This window comes from Polypterus senegalus, chromosome 15 (genome assembly GCF_016835505.1).
Source record: "Polypterus senegalus isolate Bchr_013 chromosome 15, ASM1683550v1, whole genome shotgun sequence".
Taxonomy (NCBI): Eukaryota; Metazoa; Chordata; class Cladistia; order Polypteriformes; family Polypteridae; genus Polypterus; species Polypterus senegalus.
In genome coordinates, this window is record NC_053168.1 from 101,574 (window position 1) to 124,382 (window position 22,809).

The 22,809-nt window shown below is 55.7% G+C and overlaps 1 protein-coding gene across 1 annotated transcript; it reads left to right on the forward strand.

The window, feature by feature from the left end:
- The first annotated feature begins 41 nt into the window (after window positions 1-41).
- myo1g (myosin IG) lies at window positions 42-22,633 on the forward strand. The gene is made up of 22 exons (XM_039737423.1): window positions 42-224; window positions 2,913-3,121; window positions 6,153-6,246; window positions 6,421-6,586; window positions 8,298-8,351; window positions 8,450-8,545; window positions 9,353-9,469; window positions 9,554-9,760; window positions 10,194-10,339; window positions 10,464-10,578; window positions 10,650-10,820; window positions 11,666-11,736; window positions 13,141-13,215; window positions 15,182-15,314; window positions 16,220-16,386; window positions 16,473-16,680; window positions 16,771-16,994; window positions 18,371-18,515; window positions 18,778-18,867; window positions 19,431-19,544; window positions 19,625-19,782; window positions 22,139-22,633. Exons 1-22 carry the CDS (start codon window positions 130-132, stop codon window positions 22,299-22,301), a joined length of 3,018 nt encoding a protein of 1,005 aa, XP_039593357.1. The 5' UTR covers window positions 42-129; the 3' UTR covers window positions 22,302-22,633.
- Window positions 22,634-22,809: the final 176 nt, after the last annotated feature.

Below are 22,809 nucleotides of genomic sequence, written 5' to 3' on the forward strand. Positions count from 1 at the left end.
AGCTCTGCCCACAAGCCACAGAGCCGCTTCCTGCTGTCACAGCGCGCCACACCCTCGGCGCTGAGCTCGACTGCTGGATGTCATGAGGCCCCCGACGCCGGGCGCTCGCACGCATCTGCTGGGGTCCCGATGGCGGAGCTGGACAGCCTGGAGTTTGGGAAGTCGGACTTTGTTCTGCTGGATGAGGTGAACATGGAGCAGTTCCTGGCCAACCTGAAGCTGCGGTAAGAGGTGCCACGTTCGCTGGCGGGCGAGGGCAGGTGGCGGGCGGCTCGTCGCTGTTGTCTTCCCTCTCCTCCTTCTCGTTTTGGCCTCCTCATCTGCCCACGCGGCCCGTTGCTCGCTGTTCTTCTTTCAGTCGTCTCTTCCTTCCTTTTCTTCTCTAATTTGCTCTTCCTCTTGTGCCCGAATGTCTGCCGCTCAGGAGTGGTGGTCTGCACAGTTGGTGACGTCTCTGTTCAGCGTCACACGCCTGTCCTCGGCTGGCCGGTCACTCCGATGGCCCCTCCGTGAAGGTGCTGCTCCGCTCTGCCCCCTGCAGGCTGGCATTCCCTGTTCTCCTGGCACAGTGGAGTCACTTCAGTGCTCCTCAAGGGTTTTGGGCCATCGACGTCACATGTAGCCCCCAGCCGGAAATCGCAGCCTATTTCTGTCAGCTGATGTCACTTTTTCAGTGGTGTGCGCTCACTAATTTTACACCGGGGGTTCAGCCTCGGTTCCAGCAGGCAGGTTGCTCTTCCTGCCAGTTTATAGCTCGATGCCAGTTATGGCTGCTGACTCCACTCGCCTGCCAGGTAAGACTGCCAATCCTTGGTGGCTTCTTTTGGTCCCCAGCAGTGGCACTCGGAATGATTTCATGGCGCCTTTTATCTCACTCGGCCAGCAGGTGACAATGTGATTCCACCATGGTCACATGTGCACCCGCAGACAAGGGGTCTGTTTTATTAAACACAGATGAGAAGGGCTTGAGCGGGCATGGAGAGCGGGCCCCACCGCGTGGAGGCGCTATGTCAGTCTGCGCTGTTTGTGGCTGGTGACGTGACCCTAGCCTGTGTGACGGTAATGGCTCTGCTTTACTTTCCCGCTCATCACCCTCTGCCCACATAGCGGTGGCGCCATCACTTGAGCCTGTTCCCCCCCCCTTCACGCCTCCTGGCTTTCTTCCAACGGTCGCCACCTGCCCGCCCTCACGTTGCACTTCCTCTCTCGTTTCTGTCAAGCGCCTGGCGGCAGGTGATTTGATGACCCGCATGTGACGCCCGGGCTGAGCCACACCTCCGGTCCGGTGACCTCGCAGGCTGTTTCTGGGCGTCGGCTTTGGTGAGGTGCCAGCCAGCCAGCCCACCGTCACCCCCTGTCCTTGTGCCTGTCTACCAGGCGTGAGTTAGGTGGCACTCGGAGGCTCATTTCACTTTAATGTTTCTACATGTTTATGCTGTGGATGGCACAATATAAAATAAACAAAGCCCCCTGTCACACGAGGAAGTGCTGGCTTCGGGTCTCGGCCCCTCACGTCACCTGGAAGAACTGCAGACGTTCTCCTTCATTTGAAATGTGGAGCCTCACGGGTTTGGATTGGTAGGAGGAAAATGGTGCCCACCCGATGCCAGCCCTCAAAGAGACCACAGGCAGAGCACTGGTCAGGAGGCCACGTCCACCACTGGTCTCTGTAGGTAAATCATGTTTGGGTCCTGAAAGGCGCTATATTAGAGGGTCTGAGGAGGTTCCCTCTTCGTGCTTTGTGGGTTTGCTCAGCAGAGCCGTCATGCCAGGTGAGCTCGGGGCGGACGGTCATCTCAGTTCAGTGGCCATGTTGTACTGGAGGGAGGAGGGGGGTCTCTCTTCGGACCCCCTGTACGCACAACAGAATCACAAATAGCAAAGCCCAAATGTTCTTTAACCAGGAAATGGAATTTGAAAAGAAATCCGCCATCTTGGATGGTGACGGGGTGGGGGGTCTCCTTTTAGTCCCACAGTGTAAGTGACATCACACACGAGCGCCACCAAGTCGTCACCGAGGCAACAAAGTCTGTGGAGAATAAACCGGGGCCATCGAAACAGTGACATAAAGGCATAGTCACCAGGCATGACTAATACTGTACATGAAGCCTGGCACAGCCACTCGGGCCAACAGAGCAAAGGAAGTGGGCACCCCAACCGAGTGGAGAGGCCGACATGCCCAGCTGTGTGGACTGGGTGGTGTTTGGCATGAGCAGCCAAGTGATGTGGAGATGGCCAGCCTGCTCCCTCCAGTGACCCGTGGCAGGGCCCCTCTGGGAGCAGAGACGGGAAGGGGCGCCCGTTAGTCCAGCAGCTGGCGTAAGTAGGAGTCAGCCTGTCTATTATATAGTGCCTTTCACATCCGTCTCTCTGTCTGCCACATAGCATCTTTATTACAGCCACGCACAATTTAGAAATCGTTTAGAATGGCACCAGAGAGAGCTGAGCTGTCACATGCCAGCCATGCCAGTCCGCCCTCGACTCGACAACAGTGTGCCTACTATGCGTCTACAATGTCCTGGGTGGCTTCCTTACTTCATGCTGGTGAGGCTCAGCTCAGGTCTGCCAGACATGTCGCCACTGCGGTGGGCACAGTGCTGGCACTGATTTGCATGGCCGTGGTGGGCAGGTCCCTGGTTTGCTTATTTGCTGAGTGTGCAGTGAAGCCTCATTAGGCGTGAGGAGATGGCAGCAGCAGCAGCAGCTCATCTGGGTAAGACGCCATTGAAGCCACTAACCTGTGACGTCAGTCCTTCTGTCCCCCAGCTCCGGGGTGCGAGCTCCTCCCAGTAGTTGTACGAATGCCCTGCCTCGTGTGCCGCGGCCGCCCACCCTGAGGGCACACGTGCTTTTGTTTGCCCCGTGCCAGTTTTTCAGCACCCAAGCGGACTGATGGCTGTGTTTGTGTGCAGGTTTCAGAAGGGCCGCATCTACACCTACATCGGGGAGGTGGTGGTCTCGGTTAACCCCTACAGACCAATGGAGATCTACGGGACGGATGCGATCGTGTCGTACTGCGGCCGGGAACTCTACGAGCGCCCGCCACACCTCTACGCCCTGGCAGATGCGGCCTACAAAGCCATGAAGCGCTCGGCGAAGGACACCTGCATCGTCATCTCAGGTGAGAAGGCCGCCGTTTAGTTAGGCTTGTCCTGGCAGAGAGGGTCTGAAATGTTTACCACCTGCCAGTGGGCGCACAGCGCCAGGGCCATGGGGAGACGTGCCACTCGTATCCAGCAGGGGGCACTCATTTTCACACACGTGCAGTAGGTGATGAAGAGGAAGGTAGCGAGCCAAGAGTGAGATGTCACTTAGGACTGGCAGAGTGAGAGCAGAAGTGCTGAGAGGGAGAAGATGACCCTGCCTGGGCAGCACCCACCGGGCAGTCCAACAAGCTTAAACATGTTAGCCCGTATGAGGTGGTCTGGCAGATTTCTTTGTTTAATCCAACGTGGCATACTGGGCAGGACTGGCACAAAGAGGCAGCACTAAATACCGTAGAGTGACCAGTCGACGAAGTACATGGACAGTCAGAGCCTGTCATGGCCGCCATGTCTGTGGAGAGTTTGGGTGGTCAAGCGCTCCGAAGGATGCCCTGGCGTTTGGAATAACGAACCGCTCGGGCATCCCGGTATCTTAGAATCGACCCTATGCCAAGGCTGGCCGCAGTGGTCTTCTCCAGTTAAGATCCTCTCGGCCGCACAGGCACTTGTGAGGGTTTTATGGTGGTCCGGTCCTTAATTCAGAGTGTCCCCAAATCCCGCAGTCTGCGGACCCTCAGTGATGTCACAGTTCGACAGAAGAGAGGATCTGGCAGGACATTCACAGACGAGTGTGAAAGACAAAACGTGGAAGACTGGTGCCATAAACCAAAGTCAAGGAGAAGGTGGCACTGCATGCCACGCAGCCTCATCGGTGCCACACGTGAATCTGCAGTTGCACTCGACCCTCAGCCCCTGCCCGCTTCAACATGGCAGCCGAGAAGGAGCTGGCAGAGTGAATGCCTGCAGCACGGAAGTGACATGCCCCCTGGGCACTTCCTGGACTCTTCACCAATAGAAACGTGCTGGCACGACCCTACGAGGGTCTGCTGCTTTGGTCACGCACAGCCTGCTGGTGTCCCTGTCACCCGTATTGCCCCAGGCTAGCTGCTCTTGCCTGTTTTCAGGAGCACTGCCCGTGCGGGATGTCACTGCTTTGTTCCTCTCTGGTGCAGTTGGTTTGTTGGCATCGTGACTGAAGAGCAGGGCTGGCCAGGGTCCGTGGTGGGCTGTGCTGGGACTGAACTTCAATGCCCACAGGGACAACTGGACCCAAAGTTCTGCTGGGGCTGTCGGACCATGTGAAGGTCACAGGGGGTAACAATTCAGAAGTGCCAGCCTTGAGCGTTTATTATAGCATCGTGATGGGCGCGGTGTCCTCTGGGGGTCTGTCCTGGCCGAGCACACAGAGTGGGTGTAATAGCAGAGCAGACGTCAAATCTTTATGGCGCATGAAGTGACAAGCAAGCTCGGGCGCCCTGGTTGTCGCTGCCACCTGCGCCACTAAAGGCGCGTTAAGCCACCGTGAAGAGCCACGGCCAGGCCAGCTTGACGGTCACTTGTCAGCTCTGCCGCTGTTTAATTTACTCAAGTGGACGAGTCGCCTGGCACTCGGCCTGCCCACCTATCTGTGCCCAGTTAGCCTCTTCCTCATGGCATCCCACACCTTTCATGTCCTCCGTGATGAACACTCAGTTACAGCAAAGTCACTGGTCACTGGCCACTGTCAGCCATTAGGACCTGGGATGTCACACACACACACACACACGTGGAAGCCACTGCTGTCGGAGTACATGGCGTGGCCCAGTGACGTTCATGCAAGGGTGCCAAGTGTGACCCCGCCAGTTCATCTCACTGCCAGTTGGCCCTTGACTGGCTCTTTGAGAATCTGCCCGGCTCTCTTAGCTCCCAAAGTGTACACTGTGGGGACCCTTATGCCAGTGGGGCCGTAATATGGAGTGCCCCCCGCAGCTATAACAGTCCCACTCGTCTGGGAAGGTAACTTTGGTGCGTTGCTCTGGGCGTGTGTGGCACCGTGATGATGATGATGATGATGGACCAGAAGGACAACGGTGTTTGATGGTCGGGGCTCCTCTTCCTCACCAAACTCCTCCAACGGTGTCTTTAGGGACCTGGGCACAGTCATGCTGGGGTAGAAGGGGGGCCCAAAATATCAACAAACACCCCTCGCCATCATTATCCCTCCTGCACCCAGCGTCACAGTTGGCACAGTGCAGTCAGGCAGGTACCGTTCTCCTGGCATCCACCTCACCCAGACAGAGAAGCGTGACTTGTCACTCTGCAGTCCAGTGGCACTGTGCTCTATGTCACTCCATCTGACAAGTGGCACTGGACTTGATGTGAGGCCTGAGACAAATCCACGCCATGATGCCAGTGGAGGCCTGGAACTCTTCAGCGTTGGAATCAGCAGGGCACACCATATACCTTGGCACTCGTTGACCCCGCTCTGTGACTTGGTGTGGTGGTCTTGTGCTTCATGGCTGAGCTGCTGCTGTTGATGGCATCGTATCACAGTGGCTGGCCTGAAGTCACCGAGTCCTTTGGTTTCTGTAAATGGAGCCTGTGTGGCGAGGTGCTTGATGTGCCACCTTGTGCCACTGGGCCTGATGGGACCTCCAGAATTCAGTAAGGAGGAGGAGCGTCCCAACCCCTCTGTCCCTGTGGGGTACCTTTAGGCTTCAAATGCCTCTGAGTGTATTGGGTGACCTTTGGAGGTCCGAGCCCCCTGTGTGCGGGTGTCAGCAGCAGGCTTCTTAAACAATAAAAATAACAAAAGGGGCACAAAGATAAACTGAAGGCTAAACGTTGAACACAAGGAGAAGAGCGCAGTGTGGTGGACAACGTGAGAGGAGCCAGAAGGTCCGAATTTCAAGGTCATGCCATCGGGGGACTGGCGGCCGCAGGGGGTGCCCCCTTTAGGCTGCAAGTCGCATTAGCCCGCCATTAACATGACACCATAAAGTGCAAACACGCTTGGCGTCAAAGACAATGCGATACGTGAATTAGGTGACAGGTAACCGGACGGAGGGCATGTGCCAGGATGGTGCCACCTCAGAGCAACTCGACGATTTCTCTTTCCTTGCTTGCCAGGTGAGAGCGGAGCAGGGAAGACGGAAGCCAGCAAGTACATCATGCAGTACATCGCCGCCATCACCAATCCCAGCCAGAAGCAGGAGGTCGAAAGGTGAGGGGGTCTTCATCAGGGAAACCTCGAGGTGGACGTTAGGAGAATGAAAACGGCGGGCACTACTCTCTGGGGCCCAAAGGGGGGAATCTAAAGTAACATAGTCGGCAAGATCTGAGCTGGGCACAACGAGGGCAAAGGGGCACAGCTCACCCAACTCTCTTTGTCTTGAAGCGTCAAGGACGTCCTGCTGAAGTCCAACTGCGTGCTGGAGGCGTTTGGCAATGCCAAGACCAACCGCAACGACAACTCGAGCCGCTTTGGGAAGTACATGGACATCAACTTCAACTTCAACGGAGAGCCGACAGGGGGGCACATCAACAACTACCTGCTGGAGAAGGTGGGAGGCCGACGGGGACCTCAGCTGTGGGACGCGGGGCTGGCTGGGTGCGGGCACATGCCAGGCCTGTGGGGGCACCACTTCTACATCTGGGGTCTTTATGCTCAAGGAGGTCACTTTGGGCTTTGAATTTTGTTTTCTTAGTTTATGTGACGCCACCTCAGCTCGTCTCCATGGCAACTGATGATGTCATCGGGTGGGATGACGTAAATCACCCGCTGCCACTTCCTTCTCGCTCGTTTGCTTTATTTGCGTGAGGCCTCTTTGTTTGTTTGGCTTGGACCCTGGCGCCCCTTGTGCCCTCTCGGGTTAAAACGTCGGCCGTTTGGGAGTGCCAGGCTGGGGGCCTCACGAGAGTAGAGGGCACGATGCTGGAGCATGGCCCAAGATGTGCCATTGAGGGGTGGGGGCACCGTGCCATGCTTGTAGTGATCACAGCGGTGGTCTTGACTACCCCGAGCAGGGATTGCCCAAAGTGTGTCCTTGGTACCCACGTGGGTTTGGACTTTGCATGTCCTCGCTGTGGCATTTGCTCCGCCAGCTTTCCTTCCACATTCCGAAAACATTATTGAGCATTCCTTACACTGGCCAGGTAGTGCGGGCATGAGTGGGCCTGTCCAGGGTTGCTGTGGGGATGCCCTCTGGGGGTGTGTTTATAAATGCATGGGTGTAACTAGAGTGCCCCCCTACTGGCGTGCCTTCAGTACTCACAACTTGCACACTTTCTTAAGTGTATGGGGTGTCCCGCTGGCATTTGTCGAGCACCGACTGCCCACCTCAGCCCTGCCTGGCAGCTCCACGTAGAAGACCATCAGGTCCTCTTGCACCCGCCGTCGGGCTGCTTTGAGCTTGTGGCTCGCTTTTGTGCAATGGGCTCTTGACTGGCACATGGGACCCAGCATGCTGTCAAGTTACAAACAGAGCAGGCGGGTATGGTGGGCACTCCATCCAAGTGTGAACCGAGATGAACCCTCCTGTGCTCCCACATTTCAGATTCCTTAGACTACACTGTGTGCCCTTCAGTGCCCATCAGTTGATTTGAGTTGTGCTTGATGGTGGCCTGATGGTCTTCTGTGCTGCTGGGCAAAGGCGGGCGACCTCATCTGACAAGGTGGGACAGGATTATTCAAGGAAGGGCAGCTACACACCAGACACGCCACCTGCATCTTGCCATTTATCACATGAGCTTTAGAATTGGGTGTGTATGTATAGGAAGCCGGCTGGCACAGTGGTCAGCGCGTCTGCTTGGCATCTCCGGGGATATGACTTTCTATCCAAGTGTGTTAAATACCTCCAGGTGGCATGGAGCTTAGTGACCTTACTCTCCCTCTGCCCACGTGGCACTCACTCAATCTGATTGCGTCGGTCTGGGCTTTTCTCTTGCTTACCCTCACATCCTGAAGATGCCCATGTTTGGTTCATCAGTGTCTCGGAAGTACCCGACGTGACTGTTGAGTGTGGGACCCTGTGAGAGGCTGGTGCCCAGGCTAGGGTTGGTTCCTAGTTTTGAACTGGATTAGGCCAGTTTGGACAAGTTATCTACTGGCTAAGCGGGCTGGCATCCTGCCCAAATGCCCACCCCTGGCAGTGTGTTCAGCATGAAAAGAACTACAGTACATAACCTAAAACCACAAGACACAGACGTCGCCCTCCAGCATACTGCAGATGCCACGTCCCGCTCTAACTGAGCCGTCTTTTCTTTCCCTTGTAGTCACGGGTGGTGAAGCAGCAGGCTGGCGAGAGGAATTTTCACACCTTCTATCAGGTGGGAGGATGTCGACGCATTAGCAGACATGACTGTTGATTTGTGTGGCCATGTGCCACCCCGTGCCCAGCTCACCATACTCTGCCTTCTCTTTCCAGTTGCTTTCTGGAGGCTCTGAGGAGATGCTGGAGGCCTTGGGCCTGCACAAGGATGCCGATGGCTACCGCTTCACCAGAGAGGGCGCTGTTTGCAATGTAAGTACACGGCACTGCCCGCACTGGGGTGCAGGGGGCTGCATACAGCAGTATCAGTGCCGCCCAAAATGCTTCCATGTGTCCATGAGGAGCCGCATGAGTTTGTTCAAAGGACTGGCAGACATACCCTGGCACATCAAATGCCCACGTCTGGCACATTCTGTTTGCTTTCCATTTTTACTGACAGCAATGGGCCGTGTTACTTCAGCGGGTTGAAAAATCACCACTTTGAGAGCCGTTCAAGGTGGGCAATGCCCTTTTCAACCTCAGGGTGGCACTGATCTGAGTGTAGCACCCCTCCCACTGAAGTTTAAAGACAAACATTTAGGTAACCCGCTTGGTGTTTTGTGGCCATTCACTTAGCACATAAAATGACATTCTGTGCCCACACCTTAAAGCTGGGTGCCACGGGCACAGCCGACTGTCACAGTGCCCAGTCCATGAACTTTGTCGTGCCATTTTCCAAAGTCTCTGACGTCTCATAATGGGTTAGGGTTGGGTGCAGGGTGAAATGCTGGTCAGTGCTTGTTGCTCAGAGCCTTCTGCCCACGTCCTGCCATGCTTTGTTTCATTGAATGCCTACTCCTGGAGCACCAATTCTCCTCATGGCACATCTCTCCTGGCCTGGCGCTGTATGCACGCATGTCCGACATTGGCTGTCTGGTGGTCTAAATTTGTGGGACGCAGCATTAAGAAGAGGAGGCAGAAGTGTTGCCGCCGAACGCTGGCACCTGAAAGCTCTGCCACGGTTGTGCCCCTGAGACACCATTGGCTTGTGGCGCCGACTGTCACCTTCTCCCTCCACAGGCGGTCAGTGATGACAAGTTGAATCACCGGGCTGTGCTCCGTGCCATGCGGGTCATCGGCTTCAGTGACGAGGAGATTCAGTCCATCTACAACCTACTGGGCACCATCCTACACTTGGTGAGCCACCGCCATTCGTGCTAAAGCCCCCTGGCCTGCCCTGCCCACCTGTTTCCCGGTGTCCTCACTGTCACTTCTCCCCAGGGTAACGTGGAGTTTGAGAACGACGAGGACACGGCGGTCATCCGAGACCTGGACCTCATGGATCAGATCGCCTGTCTAATCGGGTCAGAGACCGACGCCGTGCAGCGGGCACTGCTGTTCCGTACGGTGGCCACTGGAGTCGGCGAGGTCTTCAACAAAGGGCACAGTCTTGAGGAGGCCCGCTTCGGGAGAGATGCCTTTGCCAAGGTAATGCCACACGTGCTGGTGCTCTCATGGGAGATTGGTTTTCAGTCTCGCGCCCTGTGGCACTGATGACTGCAGTGCATCCTGGGACGCATCTTCACTCGTGCAGGGTCCCTGTTTGTAGAAGCTGACCCTATCACACTGCCCCCTAGTGGCTCAGAATTGCCAGCCTCTCTGGCACACTCCCTAACGGTGGACAGTAAGATAGTGGGCCTTGATGCCCACCGGGCTCAGCCCGCCAAGCCAGGATGGCTCTGCTTTACCAGCTGTTGGGTCAACAGTAGGCATCTCCACTGGGTGAGGTGAGGGCTGGCAGTGCCCTTACTGGCCATCGGGAGCCTCTCCTTACCCAGACACACACCCATGCCCACACATGCCCAGCCAGTCTCCCATGCCCACGTGTGGCACCACTCTGACTGCACTCTCCCACTTTCAGGCTCTCTACGAGCGGCTCTTCTGCTGGATCGTCCGCCGCATCAACCACGTCATCGAGGTGAAGGACTACGACCCGGCGCTGCACGGCAAGAACACGGTCATCGGCGTGCTGGACATCTATGGCTTTGAGATCTTTGACAACAACAGGTGTGCCCTGCACTGGACTGGCTCACCTAATAAAAAAAAAAAAGAGTGGCCAATCCATGAGAGGGGTCATGCTTGGCGTAAGGCGCTATATTGTCATCGTCTTCCTCATCTTCTCTCTCCACAGCTTTGAACAGTTCTGCATCAATTACTGCAACGAGAAACTCCAGCAGCTCTTCATCGAGCTGATCCTTAGGCAGGAGCAGCAGGAGTACCAGCGGGAGGGCATAGAGTGGCAGCATGTGAGTGCCAGCGGGCATTGGGGGGTGGGCCCGAGGCGGTGCCAGTACTAACGCTCCCCACTGGCTTTCAGATCGATTACTTCAACAACCAGATCATCGTGGACCTGGTGGAGCAGCCACACAAGGGCATCATTGCCATCCTGGATGAGGCCTGCCTCAACGTTGGCGCCGTCACTGACACCATGTTCCTGGACACCATGGATGCCAGGCTGAGCAGACATCCCCACTATACTAGCCGCAAGGTGAGCTGCTGGCGTGCCCACTTTGAGGGGTCAGGTTTGTGTGTGGGCACAAGAGTTAAACTCGAACCGTCAGTCACAGTGCCAGTCTGTATAGGCCACAACAGGAGGGCACTGCGGCACACAAGTCCTGTGCCTTGTACCCTTTGGCCTTTGAATGGGTAGAAATGGTAAAGGTGGCTTATGTGTGCAAACCCCTAAAACGTAAAATTTCAAACTGGTGACCACTGCGTGCCAACACTAGCACTTGTGGTCAGTCGTCCTTGGGCTGAGTCCAGTCAGGCAGCACTGGTGAGTATGGGCCCACTGTAAGTGACAGGAAGCTACAGGTGGGCACAAATCAGTGGACATGTGGAAGGAAAATCAAGGCCATGTGACACAAGGGACAGAATGTCAGCTTGAGACAAAGGCTCGATAAATGAGAATGGCCAGACAGTCGTTGGGTCAAAGGGGCAGGGGCATGGGTATGGAGGCCGGGTCAAAAAGGTGCCAGGAGACAGGGAGTCTGGGGCCAGGTGGCTTGGCGATGGAGTTTGGTTGAAGGGTGCAAAATGAGGTGGCCCTGCCCAGTTTAACCTCCTGGGGCTCCATCTCTGACTGTCTGAGCCAATGGTGCCCAGTTGGCTCAGCACATGCCACTAGGCTATAGTGTCGGGCCTTGCGTGTGTTTGTGTGCCCGTCACGCTGGGGATGCAGCTCCTCTTGTCGCTTACTTTCTTAAATTTCTGCTGCCTACAGCCCAGGGTGAAATGGCAAAGCGCACTGTTGTAAAGTCACTGCATGTGCCCAGAGGGTCATTGGAGGGGTGGCCAGGTGCCCGTCACTGACCATTTGTGCCTTCTTCACAGCTGTGTGCCACTGACAAGACGATGGAATTCCGTAGAGATTTCCGGATCCGGCATTATGCAGGAGATGTGACGTGAGTAGCCAGGGTTAGGGTGGGGGTCCGGGGCATCTGTGTGGGGCCCAAGCTGAGCGCGGGCAGAAGGGCACAAAAGCCAAGACGGAGAGAGTGACAGTAAGGTGAGAGGCGGGGCACAGTGACATCATACATGATGTGACTGAGGTGTCGTGACTGGCAAGGGGTGCTGCCGCTATAACGCCTTTCACATCGGCATCTTCATCTGTCGTGGCACTGGCGGCGCCTCAAGTCAGAATATCCCTGCCCTCTCCACATTGAGATATAGCGCCTTCTGGTCTGCCCTGATGACTTCACTGGTGGTCCTGGAGGTCCGGTCCACTTCTGGATTCGAGCTGCCAAAGCAGCCTTCAGTCGACTTCACTTCACTTCACTTCCTTTAAATGGCCGCCTTTTGGCCTTCGCTGTTTTCTGTTCCTGGTGAAGCGTAAAAGTGAAAGGTGCCAGCCACTCTCAGGGCATGAAGTCAAGTGAAGTGCGAGTCTGCTCTGCTCACCCTGTCTGACGTTCACAGCGAGCCACGGGGGTACACAGCCAGGACCACCTTGGAACAAAAACCTGCAGCCACTGCGGCCCACCGGGATGGCGAGTCGACATCCCTGCCGTGGCTGATCTTGGCACAGAGCAGGAAACACTCGAGGAGATGCCAGGCCGTAAACCTGCGCATGTCACAGAAAGTGACCCCCAAGATGCCCACCTCGTCATTTTGTCACCCTTAACGGATTTTCAAAAACTTGTGTGTGCCACGAAAGGTGCTGATAAGGCACATCTTGGGCTGCCTAATGTTTATTTTTTGCCCGTTTTGTTTGTCGTGGCTGCCAAATGCCCTTCAGGTTGTCCGTCTAAACATTCTGGGAGTCCGTGGCATCCTTCAGTCACCCTGAGAGGGGGCAGTCAGGCAGAGGAATGATGGCAGTGCAGCCTTTTGCCTCGCTTTTGAAACCTCTGCCAGCCTCCAGCCTGAAGTGTGACTGCCACCTCCTCGCTCCCATTGGCACACATGCTCTTCTATTTTTGTGGTGGCTCCTTGCCCGATGTGACCTACTTCAGCCAGTTTAGGAGCCTGCGGCACAAGTAGAGCTGGCACAGATGGTGCTGCAGGGAGGTGCCGGCCACACGACGGGCAGTGCCATCCAGTGGTAACAGGGGAGATTTTGTCGTGTCTCCATCAGCCGACATGAGTGTTTCCTGACATATGCTGGCCAGCGCCATCGGGTGGTGACTGTCACCCGCTGCTCTTTCTGCCCACGATGTCCTGCATCGATCAGACGAGACTGACATGAGAGTCATGGTAGCACCAAAGCTGTCCTTCCCAACTCCTCTGGGGGAGCCACTCTTTAACCCATCCCGACCTCTGGCACTCCTCCGTGGGTGCCCGGGCTGACGCGGTGTCTCTTGTTGCAGGTACTGTGTCGAGGGCTTCCTGGACAAGAACAAGGACCCCCTCTTCCAGGACTTCAAGCGGCTCATGTTTAACAGGTAGGCCGACGCCTCGCGGTGGCCACTGGGGTGCGCTGCGCCTGTCAGCGTTCCTTTTGCTCGGCCATTGGCCGTTCTGTTGTGTCACAGCTGTTTTTAGCACCTTCTCTACGTGTGGGCACCCGTTACCACGGCAGCCTGGAGTGACTCACCTGTTACATAACGCGCTCGTCTAAATATACACGCGGCTCGAGCAAACGTCCGTCAGCCCCCAGAAGGATCTCAAGAACAACAAGTGAGACCAGCAAGGGCTGATGCCATGTTTGGGGTGCCAGCCCAAACCATACGGACCACCTCAGCTGCATAGGGCTTCACAGAGTCGAGAAGAGAGCATCAGAGAAGGCAGGTGGTAAGCTCTGCCCATTAGTGGTCTAGGATGTGATTAAGGTCAGCTGCTAGAAAACAATATAGTGCCTTTCACTCGGCCGCGGTGACGGTCATTAAACACCTAGCAGTTCATAAAGGGTGGGCATGGAAGCCAAGCCAGCATTTCGATTCCTTTGCTGTGTGTCACGTGGTAGTCTGTTGCCATCGGGAGTGGCTCATGGTGACATTGCCATGTGCCTTTTGACCCCTAACTGGCTGGCGAATCCGTTATATAAAGCACAGACTGATGGGTGGCACAGTCCAGGCCGAACCTTTGGCTCAAATTTTCACCCACTTCTAGGGATGTGTTGAGATGTCACCAGCTGAGTCACATTTCTACTGCCATGCCACAGGGGACGCTGAAGTGTGAGGCAGCGGTAGGATTTAATCAGCCAGCAGGTGGCACTGTGGGGACATTCCAGGGCTGTTCAGGTGCCACATGACCACGAAGAGGGTGGCATGCATGTCAGGACTGTGAAGGCACCTCCTTTCTTACTTTTTGACCGCTCGCCCTCTCAAGTGTGTGTCAAGTGTGACACGTCCCCAAGGTGCTCTGCCAGTTCAAAGGGCACGTCACACTAGCAGGATCAGCAAGCAGCCCCTCACGTCGGGCTGGTCAGAGGATGGCAGACAGACCTGGAAAGGCACTATACGACCCAGTGGCCTGGCATTGTGCTGGGTGGGCAGTGCCATGAGGCAGGGTGACTGCCCACTGTGTCTCTGTCCTCACTGATTATTTACTGATTCATTGCACCCTGACCTCCAAAGTAAAGCCAGCGGAGACAAGAGGGATATGGCATTGCTACCAAGCGAGCACTGGCAGAGCGAGCAAGGTGCCTGGCAGACGTTTAAGACAGGGGTCTCCAAACTTTTCAGCCCGAGGGCCGCATTAACTATCAAACAGCAGTTTGGGGGCCGACGAGACACTCGAGGTCCAAATAAAACAGAATCAAAACACAGATGGAATTATTTCTTTTATTCAGTTTTTATTTAACGACAACACATTGGCACACTACACCTGATCACCCGTATGAGTGGCGATGGTGAAATTGTTTCCTGGATGCCAAAATGGCAGACGTTTCTGGCTTTAGATTTGGTGTCCTAACATCAGCAGTGACCTGAGCTTATCATCAGACAAGTTGGTTCTCAGATTCAAGTTCTTCACGCATTTCATTCTTGAAAAGGTTCTTGAAGGTACCTTGATGCCAAGGTCATTAGGAAAGTCACCTCGCCGACTGTAAGCAGCGAATGAGGTTTTGCAATGTAGTGATTGGTTGAAAAACACAACACGCTACTGCGCGCCTCTATTTTAATTCGCTAAAAGCGTAACGTCCACGTAAGCGGCGGCTGATCTTGGCAGGATACACCCTACATTTCCGGAATTTTTTCCCGTAGATAAAAAAGTGTCCGCGGGCTGCAGTTTGGAGACCCCCAAGTTCAGGCCATTCAGGAGAGCCGGCAGTACTCGCAGGATAGGTGGGGGACTTGGGCGCTGTATCCCCAGGCAGACCCCCCTCTCCTCTCCTCCCAGTCTGGTCCCTTTCACTTGTCTCCCCCTGCTTTGCTCCCTTTACTCCTCCCTCTCTGTCGTCTCTTTCAGCTCTGACCCAGTTTTAAAGGAGATGTGGCCTGAGGGACATCTGAGCATCACTGAGGTGACCAAGAGGCCTCAGGCGGCAGCGACACTTTTCAGGAACTCCATGGTGGCACTGGTGGAGAAACTGGCCAGTAAGGTGAGCAGACCTCCCTTGTCTGGCATGATGCCAGACCGATTCACTGAGTGCCTGAAATAGAAACGTGGATGCCAGTGCTCTGGTGCTGGACGTATGAAACGCCTTTCATGTGCTCCTGCGGCCCACCCATGCCATTCCCGGTCGTGGCTCAAGTCTCATTGGTCAGAACGAGTCCCCAGCAGGCTCAAGGCGTCTCTGCGAGTCTCATTCTTCTTTATATACTTGAGATGGAGGTGATGCCCAGGGTGCCACATCTCCGTCTTACCAAGTGCCCACAGGCAAGAACAGAAAATGAGGGCACAGACCCCACCCACAGCCAGGTCTGAGCATCATCCAATCAAATCAAGATTGAGAGTCAGGCTCTTCCACAATCCAGCCAATTGACTGCGTCCCATCAGGAGGGCGTGTCTCAGTGGTGGTGCCCCGCCTCCTTCAGGTAAACCTTCCCCGACACCCCCCTCCACCCCAGTAGGTAAAGCCAAATGAGGCTGGATGGCTCTGGCAGGATGTGCAGCAAGTGGACAAGGGGGGCTCCGTCCCAAGACCCCCCCCCAACCCCTCCCCAGCTTTGGGACAAGCCACCATGCCAGCCTCCCATTTTGTGTCCCCAGGCCCTCCATCCTTGTCTGCCCTTTAAAAACCCTGTGAATTCTGCTTAGGCGCCAGGGTGGCGCTGCTGCTTCATGGCTCTGTGCCCGCTCCTTCCACAGGAGGTGTCTGGCCTGGGGGCTTCAGTTTCCTCCCAAACACTGGCACAAGGTGAGTAAGTGAGAGTGCCCACTGATGGGCTGGCATCCTGTCAACGGCTGGTTCTTGTCTTGCCACCACAACACGGTGCAGATAAAGTGAGTGAATCATTTATAGCGCCTTCCTCCAAGACCAGACGTCTCCACTCTGCCTTTCAGGAGCCCTACTATGTACGCTGCATCAAACCCAATGATGCCAAGTGCCCGTTGGCGCTGGATGAAGAACGGTGCTGTCACCAGGTGGAGTACCTCGGCCTGCTGGAGAATGTGCGAGTGCGTCGGGCGGGCTTCGCCTACAGGCAGCCGTACGCACGATTCCTGCTGAGGTGAGGGTAGCGCCCGCCATAGAGGGTGGCACAGGAGTGAGCTCTCACCGATAAGCCTTTTTAAATCTCCTCTGCCCACCTTGCAGGTACAAGATGACCTGTGAGTACACCTGGCCCAACCACCTGATGAGCTCGGACCGCGAGGCCGTGATGGCCATCATCGACCAACACGGCTTCCAGAACGACGTGGCCTTCGGCATCTCCAAGGTGTTTGTGCGCCACCCGCAGACGCTGTACCAGCTTGAGCAGGAGCGCCTCGACCTCATCCCCACCATCATCCTCTTCCTGCAGAAGGTAGGCCTCGTTTATGTAATAACAGCCACCTGGCCACTAGGAGGCCACAGAGCTGCCCACTCACTGTGAGGTCCTCTGTGCCCGATGCAGGTGTGGCGCGGCACGCTGGCCCGGAGACGCTGCCGCCAAATGCGTGCCATCTACGCCATAATGGCCTGCTTCAAGCACCACAAGGTGAAGGCCCACTTCCGCGAGGTGGAGCGGCGCTTTGCAAACGTGCGCAACATGAGTGACTACGGCAAGAGTGTGCCCTGGCCCAGTCCTCCGGCGGTCCTGCGGAGCTTTCAGGAAAACACCCAGTATCTGTTTCGCAGGTGAGTTGGGTGCTCGGTCCAGGTGGCAGCATTGGCATCTCGGTGCTGGAGCAGAAGTCGGGGGAAAGTGAAGCAAGTCAAAGAAATCAAGGCAAACTCTAAATGAGCCAGTGCCCATGGCTGGCACCAGTCAGGTGTGCCCCCAAGTAGCTGGATGGGAATATAACTGTAGGGGTGGCACGGGGGCTCGGGACTGACATGGATTCAAATCCCAGCTCACATTGCCCAGGGCCTCCTAGATCGTATTACCTGGCGCGCCTGCCCAAGCCGAACATGAGAGAGGCAGCGGTAGCAACTTGGCGCCAGTCCTTCTGGATTTGACTTCAGCTCTCATGGGACTCTCGGTCTGGAGAACATTGGCAGATGATTAATAAAGGAAATCGCTCTTGGCATCTGCCAACCCTAGGTGGTGCCCACTCAGCCAACTGGGCACACCTCTGGTTAGGCCAGTTCTCTTAAACAGACCCAGGGGGCTTCAGAACTGCCCAATCAGCCACTGCTCATAGATTCACTGAGGGGCACACAGCAGAGCGTCATGGCACACGTGGCTGTCTGTGACCTGCCTGCCCTGCCATCACATGTGCCAAAGGGCCTGTCGTCTTTGTAATGAAACACATGCAGATTTCATGCTAAGGTGGTACGAACACACACACACACTCACTGGTTGGCACTCATTAAGTTCACAGCGTCACCCACTGGCGGTGACATCCAGTGCCTCCTTTTTACTAGATTGGCACCATCTGTCCATGGTAGACTGTTGGCATCCAGATGGCAGACAGGATACCACCAAGGTGGCTAATAGGATGTGAAACTGGTGAGAACACTGGTGAGGGAATCCTATGTACTGTTGGGGGTCCTCATATTATAAAAAACAATGCCACAGGAAGTCCAGAGAGAACCAGCTAGGTGGACTATGGAGGGCAACCAGGTAGGCCCGCCCACCTAAAGGAGCTGAACCTTTACAGTTTAATGCACAGAGGGGACCTGCATGGAGTGCTTAAAATTACAAAGGGAATTAGAATGGGGGTCCCGTTGTCCCGTTGTCCAAGCTGTTAACTTCAAACTGTGTTCTTCAACAAGGACACAGGGGGCGCCAGAGGGACATTTGTTAAGGACTGATATCACACAGAGAGGCCTGGGCACCACATAGTGAGGCTGACTTGATGTCATTTATTGATCTTGGCACTTCCACTGGCATAGGGTAAGGCGCCACACAAGAGGGCAAAGCCTGGCAGTCTGACTACTGTCCTGTGGCAATTCAGTGAGCTTCCTGAGGGGCTTTAGAGACCTCCAGGTCTTCATGACTAGTCCTCATGTTGACTGGGCAAGATTTGTGTTGGACCCTCACAGCTGACTGGGTGGCTTTATGCCCACAGGTGGTGGGCACGGCAGATCATAAAGAACATCCCACCATCACACATGCCGGAGGTGCGGGCAAAGGTGGCCGCCATGGAAGTTCTACAAGGGGAGAGGACAGAGTGGGGCCACTCGAGGACCTGGGAGCGCAACTACTTGGCCAGTGTGAGTACTGCCCATTGTCGGGTGGGTATCGCCTTTTGTCTGGAATTGCCTTCTCAGTGACTTTAGGGGCCTCTTGGGACTTCACCACACAGTGCAGTGGCGGGTATCAGTGATGTGGCCTGTGAAGGAGCTCATTGGAATAGGATTTACATGGATAAATATGGATCTGTACGTTAGATGGCAGAGGCCGAGGGCACAGTGCCAAGCCTGCCATGTCTGCCACCTGACTGCAGCTCTGCTCTGCTTTGTTCTCTTCTCCCAGATAAAAGATGGGGAGTTCACCAAGGTGGCCAAGGATCTGCAAAGCAAAGACGCCTACAGTGCCGTGCTCTTCTCCTGCCTCATCCGCAAGGTTCGTAGGGGGCCATGTGCCAACCGAAGGGCGCCCAGTTTCCTCTCCTCTGTGTTTTGCATGGCATTCGTCTTTTTGCTGACTCGACGTGTCCACGGTTCTTGAGTGGCGCCCTCTACAGGCTGTGTTCTGTGTGCTTCTAGGATTGCCCAATTTAGTGGGGGGATGTGTGATAACGGGCACACCCTTGAGTGCCCTGTGATGCCAGCTGCTCTGCTTTTAAGCACATGCCCCCTGCACGCTGACTTTCCTGGCAAGTGCCCCCTGTGTTAGGTATGAGGCTCTCTCAAAAAGCCCAGATAGGTACGGGGCACACAGGAAGGAATTCAGCCAGGGATGCCAGTGGGCTTCCGCCAGCCATGCCATTAGCATCTGCATGGGCTGCCCCACTCTACATGCCCCATTCAGATGCCAATGGACACTTGGTGCAGCCTTTCAGAGTCGACCGATAGGGGGGGCAGCACACAGTGTCGCCATCTGAGGCTGGTCTTGTTGCTGTAGTCGCCAGCCTCAAGGGGGCACCACTGGCTTCCATCTCTTAGCCTGCTGTCTTTTGCTTGCAGGTCAACCGGTTTAACAAGAGCAAGGAGCGGGCACTGCTGGTCACCGACGCCCTCGTCTACAAGATGAAGCCAAGCAAGAACTTTAAGGTGCTGAAGAAGGTCCCTCTGAGCGCGGTAAGCCACGCCCCCATCCAACTTTATATAGCGCCCTTCCCGGCTCCCAGCTGACTCTGTGTCTGCCACGTGTGCCATAGGTGACCGGTGTGAGTGTGACCAGCGGCAGGGATCAGCTGGTGGTGGTGCACACAGTCCAGAAGGACGACATGGTCATCTGCCTGCAGGGCATGGGCACCGACGAGAATGAGGACCACGTTGGGGAGCTGCTGGGCGTGCTGGCCGACCACTTCAAGAGGTGAGTCCTGCGCTGCAAAGTGCTGACCGCAGAGTGCCAACAATAGAATGGGGGGCACTCGCTGAAAGGCAAGAGGCAGCTCGGTGGGGACACGTTGCCAGTGTGCCATGAGGTCCTTGGGCTCAAGGAAGCAGCAGCTGGCACAACTGTGAAGTCATAATAGCTGGGGGTCGAAATCCAAGAGAGTCGACCTGGGGGCACAGCTTTCTTTAGGAAAGGAGTGATTGGCACACTCAAGGCAGAAAGTGACTTCTTGGCACTTCTCTGACTTTGATGTACCAGTGAGGCACGTGACGTCTCCACATCGGGCCATCGAGATGGGGAGGAACACGGGCTGAGTGCAGAACACTGCGCTGGGCACACTCTCTCTATTTCTCGGTGCCACCCACCAGACCACTTTCCACTGCCATCCGCCAAGGCCTTTTATCCTTTTGCCACCTGGACAGACCAGGTACCTCAGTTTTGAAAATGAGCAGCAGCATGAAGGGAAGTGCCAGTCTCCTAAAGTGGGCACCTGGGCACAGGCACACGCCACACATAGAGGTGTGAATGGAAGACAAGCCGTGAATGCAGTGCCCGTTCAGGTGGGCCAATCACACGTTCCCCTCATGTTTCATTACACTGCCAGCAACCCCTACCCCCAGCTACCCCCTTCCTGGCAGGTGTAACCCACCAGCAGGCTTTTGTCACAAGCTGGGTGCAAAGGTCAAGCTCCGCCCACACCATCTGCCATGACAGCTGGCCACACGTGCCCGCCAGCTCTGCCCATTTATCTTGTCAGTCACTCGCTCCGATTTGCACAAAAAAGAGTGCCCGTGTGCTGCGGCCTGCTGTGCCCGTGCTGTTGTCTGACCCGCAGGAAGGTCCTCATCACCGAGGGCGCCTGTTGGAGGAACTCTCCTTATAGCGCCTTACTGCCTGGACTTGGAAATGGCCAGTCTCTGCCAGTTTGCTCTCAGCTGGGCAGACTTGAGGGTCACACGGTGCGTGGGTGGCAGGGCCTGAACTGCCTCAGCCTCGTGAAGAGCAGGGGTCGGGGGTCTTGTCTGCCGTGGCCCTCCCATCCTGCCTCTGTAGTCCTGACACAGTACAGATGCTTCATTGCCATGGTGATGGTAACTAGGCGACAGTGGGGCTAATGCTCATTAGCAGCTCAAAAGGCATAAAGCTGGGGGGGTGGTTTGGAGGCGGAGCCAAGCTCAGTCAGCTGTTAGTTCACCCGGAGGGGCAGCTGTGCGGTCGGGGGATGGGAGGCTCATCACGCTGTTTGTGTCACAAGCTGCTCCTGAAATAACTTGAGATGGCAGAGCTTGGCAACGCGGGTCTCCAAGGGGCCAATTAGAGTGAGCGGCGCCGCCTGTGAAGAGCCTAATGCCAGCGTAGGACTGACAGGGCTGTGCCAGTCCTGGCTCTGGCATGGGTAGAAGCTGCTCCTCCATAGTGCCAGAAGAGGACCTGGTATGGGGGTCACAGGGACTCCTTGGTGTCTAATCCTAGCTGTGCCCACGGTGAGAGGAGAGATGAGTCGCCCTCCTCATGGTGCCATTCAGTCTTAATTCTCTCTCTCTCTCTTGCTTTCATTTGGTTGTATTTGGCTTGGCCATGAATGGTGCCCACCATATCGTGCAGTGCCACTGGCTGTTGGCATCACATTTGATCACTCATGTAACCTGTCCAGTCTGGGTGGGACAGATGAGGAACTCCTTCATTTACAGCCAAGTGAAACTGGTGACAGAACAAACATGCCAGCCTTTGTCCCTGTAGGCACTGTGTGCTCAACAGGGCAACCCTGGTGACTCACATGCCTACTGTAGCAAGCACTAACCCTGGCACAATGGGCTGCTCAGTGAATGATGTTCACTGGTGCCATCACAGTGCCCCACCGCTGCTAGTCGCCCTCACTGCCTCTCTGAAGTCGTTGAAATGCCGCCAGGCTTAACCGTGTTTGTACTCGTTTGAGCTGGCACACAGACCTGACTGGGCACTGAGGGACTAGATTCAAATAGCAAATGGAACCTACAACACCCTCACCTGGCATGACTTTGGTGTGAGAAGGTCACTTGCTGACAGTTTAATTAGTGGGCACACTCTCTTTACCCATCTTTGATGATGGGTGATCTGTGTTGGCATTTTTAATCACCACTGATAAAGCGCAACAGGACACCCCTGCTGAGAGACTTGGGGCTGGAGATGTGTGGCTGGTGCCAGTGTTGAGAAGCCACCCAACACAGAGGGCACCGAGTGCCCATGCTCAGTTCATTTGGCTGTGCCCTCCTCACTGCAGAGTCGCCTGCTGCTGAAAGGCGCCATATTGTGATCGAGTCATAATGTGTCATTTTGCTTTCTCTTGACACAGGGTGAAGAAGCCCCTCCAGGTAGCCGTGCGCCCCTCGGCCATCCCGCTCCACATGCGTGGAAAGCAGCGAACGGTCAGCGTGGAGAAGCGAAGCGGCCAGAGGCAGTCGGAGTTCAGCAAGAGTCGAGGCGGAGGCTTCATCCTCCGTGTGCCGGACCACTGACCGGACGGGCAGGACCCAGTGGGACCCCGGCCCACCACCTCTCAGTTATGGTGAAGCCCCTCTTCAGGATAGAGCCAGACGCTCTCGTCATATGGGCAGCACCCCCTGCAGGTGGATGGCTGTGATGCGCTCAAGAACAGATTGGGGGGGCCGGGGCCACCTGCTTACATCTGACCTGGCAGCCTCGGGTGGCTCACCTGCTGTGCCGCGCTGCCCGTGTGTCACATGACCCGACAGACTGGGGTGGGAGGGGGCATTTAGGCCACCACAATGTACAGGCAGTCAATAAAACAAGGCCAGCATGAGTGTGCAGAGATGGCGTGGGCACAGGAGTGTGTGATGCCCTACTTTTTGACTGTACAGCCGGGGGCGCTCACACTTGTGTACACACAGAAGGGCACCAGCGCCGTATGCCATTTCCAACCGTGCTATGAAGAAGATGCCACCATCTTCCTGCCGACTATGCCATGCTGTCTCTCTTTTCTCTTCTGACTGAACATGGCATGGA

What these genes read in the sequence shown, in the direction of transcription:
- myo1g (XM_039737423.1), top strand. Translation starts at nt 130, where the DNA reads ATGGCGGAGCTGGACAGCCTGGAGTTTGGGAAGTCGGACTTTGTTCTG. An exon ending in GAGATCTTTGACAACAACAG is followed by an intron (nt 10,340 to 10,463) that starts GTGTGCCCTGCA and finishes CTCTCTCCACAG; the next exon opens with CTTTGAACAGTTCTGCATCA. An exon ending in TACGCACGATTCCTGCTGAG is followed by an intron (nt 16,387 to 16,472) that starts GTGAGGGTAGCG and finishes CCCACCTTGCAG; the next exon opens with GTACAAGATGACCTGTGAGT.